The following is a 14,568-nucleotide window of genomic DNA, read 5'->3' as shown; positions in this document are numbered from 1 at the left end:
CATGCCATCTACAGCATGCGTTCCTCGCTGAGAGCCCCGGTCCATATTGCTTGGGGGGAGGGGTTCTGATGGGTCCAAGGTGGCTGGGACCCTGGCTTTTATCTAAATTATTATTTTTATTTTATTTTTTTATACACAAAACTGCATATGCACACAATGACCAATAGCTGCATGATGTTGCAGCAACATCCTGCAGCTATAAGATGTTGCGTGTGGGTGTGGTATTGCCTAATAAGAAACAAATATACTCAAAAGGACAGCACTCTATCAGCCTACATCAACATGGAGCTGTTCATCATCATATAAGCCCGCTGTACAGCTGGTCTTTACCCACTTCCTACCTTGTCCCCTGAAGAGACTTTTCTGAAACAAGTAGGGACATTCATACAATCATAAATTATTATGGGACATTGAGGGTCACGGTTTCTCGCCATTGATAATGCTATATGCGGGCCCTGGTTTATGAAGACACCACATAAATGAATAGTGGTCTGGAGTGTATCTTATTTACTTCTAAAGTCATTTGTTCCTTTATTCCTAACATTTACCTATTGGTGGCTACAGTCAGGACCTTAATATACATAGTATGCACTTAGTAGTGCACCTGTGGAGAGCTAGGGCTGACCAGGAAGGGCAAGGAAAGGCCTTATTGACTCTCTAACAGTGTTTCCCAACCAGGGTGCCTCCAGCTGTTGCAAACCTACAACTTCCAGCATGCCCGGACAACATGGGAAACACTGCTCTAACCTATAGAGTTCTCCCTGACACTATATATAACATACATGCTACCAAGCAGCCTGCACTGTATAACTTGTATTGCATTGGGCCATATGGAATGTCCAGTTGAGTGTTGTGATACTCATAGTGGCTGAGACTTGTGTGTTTTGAATATCTTGAATAAAAGTTTTGGTTTAGGTTTGTTGTTTCTGTTTTTAACATAATTAAATAATATCATTTTTGATCTCTGATTTGCACTATATAAAAAAGGCAGCGATTCCTATACGGTAAATGCAATACTAGTTGATAACTTTGTATCAAATCCATTGTAGTGGTGTACAAAGACTAAGTTATGAAGATGACATCACTGTCCATATACTTCTACACCCAACTATAAGTATGACTCCTCTACAGAGTGTAGGGAAAGCATGCGCTTATACTTGCAGGCTGTCTCACCAAATGCCATTGCTGTGGATATTTGGGGTCATTAAAGTGCACGCTCCTCTTGGACCTCTTCAGCAGCTTTTGTTCCGAAAACCATCGCACGCTGGCATGTTGTGTGAACATCTCGTGAACTTTTCTTCGCGTATGCTCCTTGGTCTCACCACTTCTCACATGTGCAAATAAGTAGTGATCCTTTAACTCCCCGATAACGCCCCGATTCTCCAGCCCCACGGCCTGTGAAAGTTTTTCTGCTAAAACATCTAACTCCTCTCTCCGTCCAGAGCCTTGAGAGGGGTCCAGACGGACAGCCCAGGTCAGCTCTTCCCCCAAACCTGGAGAGTCATTGCTGACTGTGTGTGTAGGAAGTGAGAGGAAGAGGAGCCAGGAGAAAAGACAAAGGCACAAGAGTGAAATGAAGAACCGATGCATTGTGTTGGCCCATTACACAGGAAGCAACCTAGGGAGGGCATTGGGACCTGTGGAGAACAATACACCATAATCAAAAATTTGTCTTAAATGACAGTGCCCATTTAACCCCTTAAGGACCAAGCCCATTTTGACCTTGATGGGGTACTCTGGTGGAAGTTTTTTTTTTTTTTTTAAATCAACTGGTCACAGTAGGTCACAGTAGGAACAATTAACAGCTTTAAAACAGGATTAGATACATTTATGGAACAAAATAACATTAATGCTTATGAAGAAATATAAAATCCCATCCCTTCCCCAATATCGCGCCACATCCCTACCCCTTAATTCCCTGGTTGAACTTGATGGACATATGTCTTTTTTCGACCGTACTAACTATGTAACTATGTAACTATGTAACTGGTGCCGGAAAGTTAAACAGATTTGTAAATTACTTCTATTTAAAAAAATCTTTACCCTTCCAGTACTTTTTAGCAGCTGTATGCTACAGAGGAAATTATTTTCTTTATGAATTTCTTTTTGTCTTGTCCACAGTGCTCTCTGCTGACACCTCTGTCTTTGTCAGGAACTGTGCAGAGCAGCATAGGTTTGCAATGGGGATTTTCTCCTGCTCTGGACAGTTCCTGATACGAGCATCAGGTGTCAGCAGAGAGCACTGTGGGTAAGACAAAAAAGAAATTCAAAAAGAAAAGAATTTCCTCTGTATCAAACAGCTGCTAAAATTACTGGAAGGGTAAAGATTTTTTAAGTCGCTTACAAATCTTTTTAATCTTTCTGGCACCAGCTTAGAAAAAAAAATAAAAAAAATTTCCATCGGAGTACCTTTTTAAGGACCAGGCTAATTTTATTTTTGAGTCTGTTTTTTTCTTCCTCGCCTTCTAAAATCCATAACTCTTATATTTCCATCTACAGACCCATATTTTTGCATGACCAATTCTACTTTGTAATGACACCTCTCATTTTACCATAAAATGTACGGCAAAACCCAAAAATTATTTTTTTAGTGAGGAAATTTAAATAAAAAGTAAAAGTGATTACGTAAAAATTACGGATTAAAATACCCATCTTTACATACTTTTCTATTATTGTACTGCTTTAAAAAAAATATATATATTAAACTTTTTGTACAAAATCTGTATGTTTAAAATCGCCCTATTTTAACCACCCATAACTTTTTCATTTTTTTCCATATATGCTGCTGTATGAGGGCTCATTTTTTTGTGCCGTGATCTGTACTTTTTATCGATACCACACTTGCGTATATGAAACTTTTAAATCACTTTATTAATTTTTTGGGGAATAAAACGTGACAAAAAAAGCAATTTTGGACTTTTAATTTTTTACGTTTACGCCGTTCACCGTACGGGATCATTAACATTATATTTTGACAGTTTGGACACTTGCGCAAGTGGCTATACCAAAAACTGCTCAAAAAAATAAAGGAAACACTTAAACAACACAATGTAACTCCAAGTCAATCCCACTTCTGTGAAATCACACTGTCCACTCAGGAAGCAACACTGATTGACAATCAATTTCACATGCTGTTGTGCAAATGGAACAGACAACAGGTGGAAATTATAGGCAATTAGCAAGGCAATTAGTCTCCATCCATCCACGTACGCCACGTTGCACCACAGACTGTCCAGGAGTTAGCGAATGCTTTAGTCCAGGTCTGGGAGGACATCCCTCAGGAGACCACCTCATCAGGAGCATGCCCAGGCGTTGTAGGGGGGTCATACGGGCACGTGGCGGCCACACACACTACTGAGCCTCATTTTGACTTGTTTTAAGGACATTACATCAAAGTTGGATCAGCCTGTAGTTTGGTTTTCCACTTTGATTTTGAGTGACTCCATATCCAGACCTCGATGGGTTGATACATTTGATTTCCATTGATAATTTTTGTGTGATTTTGTTGTCCGCACATTCAACTATGTAAAGACAAAAGTATTTCATACGATTAATTTATTCAGATCTAGGATGTGTTATCTTCGTGTTCCCTTTATTTTTTTGAGCAGTGTATGTTTATTAATTTTTTTTTTTTTACGCTTTTTGAGGGTAAGACCAGAGCAGAAGACCCCTGGTGATGGATGAAGGCAGATGAGTGGGGCCACCATTTTTGATGATCGAATCCCAGTAGCAGTGATGCGGGCAATCCGATCATCCATTTAAACATGCGCATTGCCGCAGATGCCATGATCTGTATTGATCACGGCATCTGAGGGGTTAATGGCAGACATCAGCGTGATCGCTGATGTTCGCTATTACCGGCGGGTCTCTGGCTGCCGATAGCAGCCAGGACCTGCAGTGCATGACGCGAGCACCGCTCCAGTGCTCGCGGTCATGTACAGGAAGTAAATGTACGCAAAGTACCTCTGCACCAAGATGTACATTTATGTCCATGGTTGTTAAGGGGTTAAAGGAGTAGTCCAGTGCCGTAAAACTTATCTCCTTATCTCCCACCCGAAACCCGTGGCTGACACGTCCTCTCCATGTATCTCTATAGGAGGGCTGAAGATAGAGAGCCGGAGATACCCGAACACTTTCATAGAGGTGATACATAGAGGGGACTTCTTGCGCGGGTCAACACGCTCCCTGGGGAGAGATGGGGTGCCTTCAGGAGATCGCCGGGGGGTTGGTCCTTTTCAATCTAAAACTTTTTTTTGCGTTTATGTCGTTCACTGTGCAGAATCATAATTTTGTAGCATGGACAATTCCAAAAAGTTTTATTTTATTTATTGCTTTTATTTTATTGTTTGGTAAAAGGGAACAGGGTATGTTTTTATATTTTTAGAAACATTTAAAAATGTTGTAATCGTTTGATTGGCAATATAATGCATAATCATTACATTGATCTATGAGATCAGTGCTCTACTGCTACAGCCTGTTGCTATACGCTGTGTTTAAATGCCGACTTACGGCCCCAGGCTAGTCTGAGAACAGATTGGTCGACACAATGTAACTACCAGAGCAACAGATTTCCCTTCCAAAACTGTTTAAATGCCACATCTCTCATGTCAATCATTACCAGCAGGTCCCTGCGTGGAATGATGCAAACCAGACTCCCTGGCACTGGTCATCTGACCCATTATGTAAATGCAGGCTATAGGTCAGGAAGGGGTTAACAAACAGGGCTGACAAAAAGCTCCAGGACGACATTCCCAGTGGTCACGGCGACCTAGGATTTGTCAAGCCATGCGTTACAATAATTGTAGACCTATCATAATGTGCCACAACTATGGGTGTTCTAAAGTCTGATCACTGGGACCCCTACTAATCACAAGAATGGGGGTCCTGAGTGTCTAGGCATTCTGGGAGTTGTAGTTTTGCAACAGCCGATGGCACACTGCTTAGGAAACAGTGACCTATAAAGGGTTAACCATTCCTGATCAGTGTGTTATTCCCTAGGGGGAGTTCACAGGTTCAGGTTTTTAAATAGCAATAACTGAATACAAAGACAAAAACAGATTGTAAATGGAGGATAGGTATAAAAGACTGAGATGTCTCCTCTTTCCAAATCCATTCTTAGTTATGTATTCAAATCAACTGCAATTAAAAACCTGAATATGTGAACACAGCCTTATATTCGTTCCAATTAAAATGCTGCAGTGTTTTGGTTTTTGCTGAAATTTTTGTAACCTCCCCATTCATCTAAATGGAGTTTACTACAGAAACCATCCCAATCCCATCCTGCTGTGTGTGAACATACCCTTATGTAAGATAAGGAAGCTCGGGTGTCTCTACATCAGTGTTTCCCAACCAGGGTGCCTCCAGCTGTTGCAAAACTACAACTCCCAGCATGCCCAGACAGCCGAAGGCTGTCTGGGCATGCTGGGAGTTGTAGTTTTGAAACAGCTGGAGGCACCGTGGTTGGGAAACACTGCTCTACATCTTAAAACTGCCGGCTAGACACAGCGCCCCCTACAGATCAGATACCTGTCATTAAATAGGTATTGTAGGAGACCCCTGTGAAACACAGACTGACAGGATTTTAGGAGTAAAAGAAAAACGCAGTCTAGCTGTCATTCAGACTTAGCGTTAGACATGAGAGTTTTGTCAGCAGGGGGTTCCGCGTACAATAACACATGTCATCACTTACCTGTCCCCTCCATACGCTTCACCGTTTTCCACTTCCGCATTCGGCCGAGCGGTGACATCTACCCTTTCGTCACTTCCGGGGTGTGGTCACGTGAGCAGCATTGACCGGAAGTAAATAGTTTTTATCTGGCCTGAGGTAAGATGAGCGGTGATAGAAGGGAGGCCGAGAGGTACTTACCGCGGGCTGTGTCTGTAGCAGGAGGTGGTGGGTGTCGGCGGGTTACAGCAAGAAAAACGCAGTATTTTTTAACGGGAATTTAGGATAAGAGAGTAGATAGGAAGTGTAAAGTATGGTGGAAAGTTTTTCCCAGGCTACTCTGGGCTCTAGTATACAGCATGTGTATGAGAATAACCAGTGACATATTCCTATACATCCTGGAGAGATCTGAATGTACACCAGTATTCTGTAACCTGTAGCTCTCCAGCGGTTGCTATACTACAACTCTCATCATTTCATGACCTGTACAGTCTACATCTACTGTGTTCACCTATAGTCCATAACCTTTGGCTCTCCAGTGTTTGCCAGACTACAACTCTCATCATAACATATCCTGTCCAGTCTGTGTCTACTATGTACACCAGTATTCCCTGACATGTGGCTCTCCATTGGTTGCTAAACTACAACCCCATCATCCCACATGCTGTCCAGTCTATGTCTACTGTGTATAGCAGGGTTTCCCAACAGAATGCCTCCAGCTGTTGCAAAACTACAACTCCCAGCATGCCCAGACAGCCTAAAGCTGTCTGTGCATGCTGGGAGTTAGTTTTGCAATAGCTGGAAGGACCCTGGTAGGGAAACACTGGTATATAGCAATGTTCCCTGAACCTGTCGCTTTCCCACCATGACCTGACAGCTGAAGACTGGGGAACACTGGTGTACACAGTAGACATAAAATGGACAGGATGTGATATGATGAGAGTGGTAGTTTTGCAGCAGCTGGGGAGCCACAGGTTGGGAAACACTGGTGTACACCGTAGACATAAACTGGACATGATGTGATATGATGAGAGTTGTTTTGCAGCAATTGGGGAACACTGGTGTACACAGTAGACATAAACTTGACAAGATGTGATATGATGAGAGTTGTAGTTTTGCAGCAGCTGGGGAGCCACAGGTTGGGAAACACTGGAGTACACAGTAGACATAAACTGGACAAGATGTGAAATGATGAGAGTTGTAGTTTTGCAGCAGCAGCTGGGGAGCCACAAGTTGGGGTACACAGTAGACATAGACTGGACAGGATGAAGCTGATCTAAATACTTCTCAGATTTGCCCCCTATTGCTTCACCATTTGTGATGGAATTGTGGGGGGAGTAATGTTAGTTGGAAACATTTTAAATATTTTGTGAAGATTCTAAATTGATCTGATTTTTTTTTTAAGTTTTCCAATTCTTTTAAATCTATAAATGTTGTCTCTGAAGACCGTCACTAATCAACACGGATAGGGACCTCATCAAGGACAGTACAGAGGAGAGAAGTCCTACAGGTGCCATGCCCTCTGCAGAACCTGACCTCTTGGGTGGAAACATGTCAGATGGGGGCGCTGGATTATCACCAGACACAAAGATGAACCATGGTGCACTGCAAAGTAGTTTATGTGATCCTGGCAGTCCTGATGGGCTGCTGACTAAATGCATTGCTGTGCAGGTGAGATATTGTGCTTAGTCTATGCTGAAAATTACCTCCATACCTGATAAAATGAATGCAGCTAGTCATATCCTAGTCCTACATCAATCTATTATCCATACTGTTAACAGTACCTTCCAGTTTGTCTTTTATCCATTCCAGTATAATTGCTGGAAGACATTGGTCCCCATACTATTTAAAGCATTACTCTTATGTTGCACAGACATGTCAAAAGCTTAGATCGTTCAGGGTCTTTGTGCTGAGACCTGATCTAACAGTTACTAATAGCCGGGTAAAGCAGGCAGCAACACACACTTTACTCCCCAGCATGGTGCGCAGTCCAACTGATTACGGCAAATGGGCTGTAACCAGACAATAACTATTAACCCCTTAACAACAATGGACGTAAATGTATGTCCTGATGCGCTGTTACTTCGTGCACTCGGACGTAGATTTACGTCGGTGCTCGTGTCATGGACGGCAGGACCCGGGTGCTATCAGCCGCCGGGGACCCGCTGTAATGGCGGACATCGGCGATCATGCTGATGTCCACCATTAACCCCTCAGATGCCGTGATCAATACAGATCACACTGCATTTCACGACTGTAATGGCTGATATGATCGCCCGTGGCAGGGATCAGATCAGCCAAGATGGCGGAAAGAGGTCCCCTCACCTGCCTCCGCCGCTCTCACGAAGTCTTCTACTCTGATTTGCCTTCCAGCAGACCAGAGCAAAAGATCACCGATAATACTGATCAGTCCTATGCCTATGTATAGCACAGAACAGTATTAACAATCTAATGATTGCTATAGGTAGTTCCCTATGGGGACAAAGAGAGTTAAAGGGATATTCCGACTTTAGACATTTTATCCCCTATCCAAAGGATAAGGGATAAGATGTCTGATAGCGGGGGGGGGGGGGGGGGGGGGGGGCTGCCACTGGGACCCTCCGGGATCACTCTGCAGCACCCGCATTGTGTGCGGAGCTGCGTCTCCAAGCTCGAAAACCAGATGTTTTCGGGACTGGAAATGTGACGTAGCGCCACGCCCCCCCCCCGTGTGACGTCCATTCATGTCTATGAGAAGGGGCATTACAGCCCTCCGCAATCAGACATCTTACCCCCTATCCTTTGGATAGGGGATAAAATATCTAAAGCCGGAATACCCCTTTAAAAAAAAAAGGAAAAGAAACTAATGTGAAAAAGCCCCTTGTTTTCATTACAGAAGTGTCAAAAATTATAATTATTAAACATATTTGGTTTCGCTGCTTGCGTAAATATCCAATCCATCAAATATAATGTTAATTATCCCATACGGCAAACAGCGTAAACGTAAAAAAAAAAAAATCACATCACATTCCCCAAAAAAATTATAAAAAGCGATTAAAAAGGCACATACACAAAAGTGGTACTAAAATAAACTGCAGGTCATGGCACATAAAATAAGCCATCATACAGCCCCATATATATGGAAAAGTGGAAAAGTTAGAGGTGGTCAAAATAGGGCAATCAATCAAGTTGCTTCTTTTACCGTTCAGTGGCCTTTTTAAAAATAAAAGAAGCAATCTGATTGGTTGCTATGGGCAACTGGTCGACCTTTCCTCCTTGTAGTATTCCTTTCTTTAAATGTTTAGGAGGCACCTTTTTTTTAATTAGTATTCAGGTTTTGTGTTCTGCTCTGTTATGTCCTCCTCTTTAGACAGAGCGTGATCAGAAAGATGCAGAAACCATTACCGAAAAGGACACAGAGAAGCTCTTGGTGAGTGTATATATAGTGAGAAGTAAGTAGATCAAAATACAAATTGTGGATGTGCGACCATGTCTGTTTTCTCACAGTGCATATAGTGATTGTTTGTGTAATTTTGTCAAGGATCCCCTATGTACTTACTAATGTACTAACAATATATCTGCAGAAGCTGCTCGTTGGCCGTAGAGAACTCCTAAAAGACAGTTACCAGGAGGTTCTGGACAGACAGATCCAGGCCGAGAAACAGATACAGGTGCAGATTAAACAACTAAAGCTGCAGAATGAGGAAGAAACACTAAAACACAAGGTATGAAGGGACAGAAGATTATGTCAGGTGATAAGTAGCCTGGTCATATATCACTATAAACTCTTATTATTTCTCCTAAATATTGTCTTCATGGAAGCTGGTCATACACATCAGCCAAATGTTCTTTCAGTCGACTGTTATCCCTCCATACCCATGCTCTTTTTTTTTTTTTTTGCCAGAAAAAGATATACTTTTTTTTTATCAGGGCGATATTACTTGACAGGCAGGGACAAGGTTAGTATAAAATAAATAAATTATATATTTTAATCAGTGCTTTTTTTTTGATTGTTTTATGGCTTAGATTATGGTCCTTGTTTAATCATTCATAAGACACTGAATCTTTATTGTCCTTCAGGGATATCTAAAAAACATTCAAGATCTGAGGATTAAGAAAGAAGAGGCTAGAAAAAAGATTGAAAAAGAGCGAAGGGAACACGCCCAGAAGGAACAGGATCTGGGTGCAGAATTGGTAAAACTGCAAAGCAAGAATGAAAGGTATTCTCGTTTCCATAGGTTAAACATAAAGAGCTTTATATCCTATAAATTATGCAATTGAATGAGTTGTCTGGGGACATTTTTAAAGGGGTTATCTAGACCCTGAAGTACTTTATATTAGGCTGGGGGTGGTATTTACCCCCCCCCCTTCTCCTCCTGGGTTCCCCGTAGCTCCTGATGGGACATCAGCTGGACCCCCGCTCCTCACACTACTAAGCAGTGACAGCCAATCACTGACAACAGCTGTGTCCCACCAAAGGCTAACTATTGGGGTTACCAATAAAAGACTACAGCTTTTGCACTACTTGGGAGCCTGCTACTTCCTTGTTGTGACCTATACTCGATTTGCTGTGGATATTCTGAATTGGCCATCTAGATTGTCACTTGCACAGTGGCTGAGTCTTGTGCTGTCTTTCTTCTTCATTGTCTATTAAAATATACGCACAGTTGATGGCGTACACGTAAAAAAAAAAAATCCAAAAAGTGTGCATTTTTGGTCACTTCATATACCATAACATTTTTTATAAAAAGCGATCAAAAAGTCCCATCAAAACAAAAATGATACCGATAAAAGACCACATTGCAAATAAATGAGCCCTCATATACCCCCGGAATAATGCGGAAAATATAAAAGTCATTATTTTGGTGCATGTAGTTATAATTGTGTTCTTTATTCTTTGGGTCAATACAATTAAAATGATACCCATGATGATATACTTTTCTATTACTGTTGCGCTTAAAAAATATTTGCAAACTGTTTAACCAAATTAGTACGTTTAAAATTCCCCTATTTTGAAGACCTATAACTTTTTCATTTTTCCGTATAAGCGGTGATATGAGGGCTGATACCATATTTGCTTATATAAAACTTTTAATACTTTTTAAAATATTTTTTTTGGAATAAAATGTTATAAAAAAGCAGCTATTTTGGAATTTTTTTTTTTTTTACGTTCACGCCGTTCACCGTACGGTATCATTAACATTTTATTTTAATAGTTGGGATATTTACGCACGCGGCGATACCAAATATGTATATAAAATATTTTTTTTTACACTTTTTGGGGGTGAAATAGGGAACATGGGCCAATTTACGTTTTTATTGGGGGAGGGGGTTTTTCAAATTTTTTTTTATTTTTTACTTTCATTTTTACACTTTAATAGTCCCCATAGGGGACTATCTCTATAGCAATCTTTTGGTTGCTAATACTGTTCAGTGCTATGCATAAGACATAGCACTGATCAGTGTTATCGGTCATCTTCTGCTCTGGTCTGCTCCATCGCAGACCAGAACAGAAGACCCCGGGAGACGGCCGGAGCAAGGTGAGGGGACCTCCGGCCACCATGCTGGATGATCGGATCGCCGCGGCAGCGCCGCGGGCAATCCGATCATCCATTCAAAGTACCAGGATGCTGCAGATCCCATGATCTGTATTGATCACAGCATCTGAGGGGTTAATGGCGGACATCCGCGCGATCGCGGATGTCCGTCATTACGGGTGGGTCCCTGGCTACTATCAGCTTCCAGGACCTGCCGAGCATGACGCGAGCATCGCTCCGATGCTCGCGGTTATGCATAGGACGTAAATGTACGTCCTGGTGCGTTAAGTACCACCTCACCAGGACGTACATTTACGTCCTGCGTCATTAAGGACTCAGGGCGTACCTGCACATCCTGAGTGCCACTAACAAGCAGAAAACGGGTTAAACCTCGTAGGTCCCAGTTGCTAGGGGCAGCCAGGACCCATGGCTAATGCTGCCGATCGGGCCGATGCCCGGCATTAACCCTTTAGATGTCGCGATCAAAGTTGATTGCGGCGTCTAAACTGAAAGTAAAACTATCCCTGCAGCTCAGACAGAATCGCAGTGTCCCAATCAGCTTACTGGATGACGGGAGGGTCCTCACTTGCCTCCTTGTCATCCGATCGGTGATCTACTGCTCCATGCCTGTGCAGCAGGCTAGAGCAGCAGAGCGACGGTAACACTGATCAATGCTATGCTATGGCATAGCATTGAACAGTGTATGCAATTAAAATATTGCATGGTATAGCCTCCTAAGGGGGCTAAAAAAAGTGAAAAGTGGTTTAAATTACCCCCGTTTTTTATTTTTTAAATATAATAATGTAATTTTAAAAAAAGTCATGCGTGCGTAAATGTCCGTTCTATTAAAATATAAGGTTAGCTGAACCGATGACGTACACGTAAAAAAAAATACCAAAGTCCAAAATTGTGAATTTTTGGTCACTTCATATACCATAAAAATAGTTATAAAAAGCAATTTAAAAAGTCCCATCAAAACAAAAATGGTACCGATAAAAACTATAGACCACAGCGCCAAAAAAAAAAACCTCATATAGCCCCATAGGTGGAAAAATAAAATAGTTATAGTTGTCAGAAGATGACAATTTTTAACATTCTAATTTTGGTGCATGTAGTTATAATTTTTTTAAGTAGTAAAATAAATAAAACCTACATAAATTGGGTATCCCTGTAAGGCTATGTTCACAATGAGTAAATCAAGAGTAATTCACGCCGAAAAATTTACAGGCGGAAAAAAGAATTTTATTTTCGCACGGAATTTGCACGGAATCCAGCGCGGAAATGAGGGAGAAAGAAGTGAAGGGTTTTTCAGTCATTTCGGAGCGAATTCCGCACAAAAACTATGTCGGGCGGAATTTTTTTTGCAATTGACTTCTATTGATTTTTGCTAGCGGATTCCGCTTGAAGAATGAACATGCTCATTCTTCAAGCGGAACGGAATTCAGCGTCGGAATTCTGCTAGCAGAATTTCCGCAGTGTGAACAGGACAGCGGAAAAAACATTAAAGTCAATGGGCAGAGGAGATGTGCATTAGTTTGGAGCGGAGAATTCAAGAGGAATTACTCGAGTAAATTCCTCTTGAATTACTCTGTGTGAACGAGCCCTAACTCTGTGGACCTACAGAATAAAAATAATGTGTAATTTTTACCGAAAAGTGCACTGTGAAGAAACGGAAGTCCTAAAAAGTTGCAAAATGGCTTTTTTTTTTTTCCATTCCACAAATATGTTTTTTTTGTTTCACCGCAGATTGTTATAAAATAAGTAATGTCATTGCAAAGTACAATTGATGACGCAAAAAACAAGCCCTTACAGGGGTCTATAGGTGCACAATTGAACAAGTTATGATTTTTAGAAAATGAGGAGGGAAAAAACAAAATTGCAAAAACGAAGATTGTTTTGAGTTCTTAAGGGGTTAAAGGGGTTATCCAGGAAAAAACTTTTTCTCTATCGGCTCCATTGGGGGACACAGACCGTGGGTGTATGCTGCTGTCTCTAGGAGGTGTGACACTATGGTAATAAAAAAAAGTCAGCTCCTCCCAGGCTCTGAGCAAATCAGTTTAAGCTTAGTGTCTGAAGGAGGTGGACATGGTCTGGATTCTCCAGATCAGGTCTTCTGATTTTTTGTTCTCCTAGTATAGGGACGTAGGGACGTGTTAGTTTTTAATTCCTTTTTCTTTCCTCTTTTCAGGTGGGGACTCAGGGACTCCGGTTCTCTGTTTCCCCATTGCCAGTAAGGGGGCACAGACATTGCATATATGCGCTGTTCACCCCCCTCGCCAACGGTCAGCACCTGGGTTGGTACCTCATGGGTCCGGGTCCCCCTATTTCCCTGCTCGCCTCGCTCGCACATAGCAGCCAGGCGTGATGCAGGTAACTAAAGCTGACTGAAGACTCCATTAGGTAAGTTCTTTTGACTGAGGTAAGTACTCCCCCCCCCCCCCCCCTTTTCTCCATAGGTACGTACTCGCAACTTCTGGAGACACCCTGTTTTTGGCCCACCTTCAGGTTATGGGGCTGGCTTATACAGGGGTTGCACTTTATTCTGGGGGAGCAGTGGCACCTGAGGGGGCATGTAATATGGGGCACTTCACTTTATGTTGTGTGTGTGTGTGTGTTTGGTGCGACTACATCCACAGCACCTTATATGCAGCTGTCAGCCGCGGCACTGTTACGGGCCGGGCGCTCTCAGCGCCGGCTTGCTTTCACTTTGCCGGCAGCACCTTATACGCGGCTGTTAGCCGCGATGCTGCTACGAGCCGGGTGCTTCAGTGCCGGCTTACTTTCACCAAGTCTCCCGTTTGGTGGCTGAGGGCTCCCGGGAAGTGGTGTCCGCCTTGAAGGGGTCTTCCCTTCGCAGGACCTCTGAGAGGGCCCGCTCCTCGTCTCCTCATACTTCACGCTCCCACAAGCGCACTAGGGGTCCCTCGTCTGACTCTTCAATTGAGTCTTCAGATAGACGTGGGCGTTCCCCTCGTGGGTCCCGCGCCCCCTGTCATCTGGGCACAAACGTCGCTCCTCCAGAGGACGTTCTCGGAGTCGCCGCTCTGCCGCGCCAGAGCCGAGTACCCGGTCAGGGTCGCCCCCCTCCAGGACTGCCTCTACTCATTCCCGTTCCCCTGGTGAACTGGTGGACAAGGCTTCCGAGCCGACTCTATTGCAACGGTGAACTCATTGGTGACAGCCATAAGAGACACCTTTCACTTAGAGGTCCCAGGATCTTCGAATGTCACTCCAGGAGTATCCTTTCATCGTGCTAAGCCAGCACCCCAAAGGTTCAGCTCTCACGCTGACTTTGACGACATTCTGGAATCTGCATGGAAACATCCAGACAAGAGGTTCCCGGGAATCAAGACAATTCAAGAACGTTATCCATTTGACAAGGACTTT

General features: G+C 42.9%; 2 protein-coding genes across 3 annotated transcripts in view; one reads left to right on the top strand and one right to left on the bottom strand.

Annotated features, from left to right (window-relative positions):
* PCSK7 (proprotein convertase subtilisin/kexin type 7) overlaps nucleotides 1-5,805 on the bottom strand; it is a 68,781-nt gene extending 62,976 nt beyond the window's left edge. The window contains exons 1-2 of the mRNA XM_056542787.1: nucleotides 5,690-5,805; nucleotides 1,174-1,637 (exon numbers count right to left, since the gene is read on the bottom strand). Of these exons, the coding sequence (XP_056398762.1) occupies nucleotides 1,174-1,590 (417 nt within the window). The 5' untranslated portion in view covers nucleotides 1,591-1,637; nucleotides 5,690-5,805. The remainder of the gene's footprint in view (nucleotides 1-1,173; nucleotides 1,638-5,689) is intronic.
* RNF214 (ring finger protein 214) overlaps nucleotides 5,767-14,568 on the top strand; it is a 35,641-nt gene continuing 26,839 nt past the window's right edge. Inside the window, exons 1-5 of one of the 2 annotated variants that reach the window (XM_056542788.1) lie at nucleotides 5,767-5,824; nucleotides 7,111-7,336; nucleotides 9,015-9,074; nucleotides 9,229-9,369; nucleotides 9,725-9,864. In XM_056542788.1, the coding sequence (XP_056398763.1) occupies nucleotides 7,181-7,336; nucleotides 9,015-9,074; nucleotides 9,229-9,369; nucleotides 9,725-9,864 (497 nt within the window). In that variant the 5' untranslated portion in view covers nucleotides 5,767-5,824; nucleotides 7,111-7,180. The other variant, XM_056542789.1, reaches the window with a different exon arrangement.

This window comes from Hyla sarda, chromosome 10 (assembly GCF_029499605.1).
Source record: "Hyla sarda isolate aHylSar1 chromosome 10, aHylSar1.hap1, whole genome shotgun sequence".
In the NCBI taxonomy this organism is placed as follows: Eukaryota; Metazoa; Chordata; class Amphibia; order Anura; family Hylidae; genus Hyla; species Hyla sarda.
The sequence above is the reverse complement of the archived record's forward strand: the minus strand, read 5'-3'. Positions and strand labels throughout refer to the sequence as shown.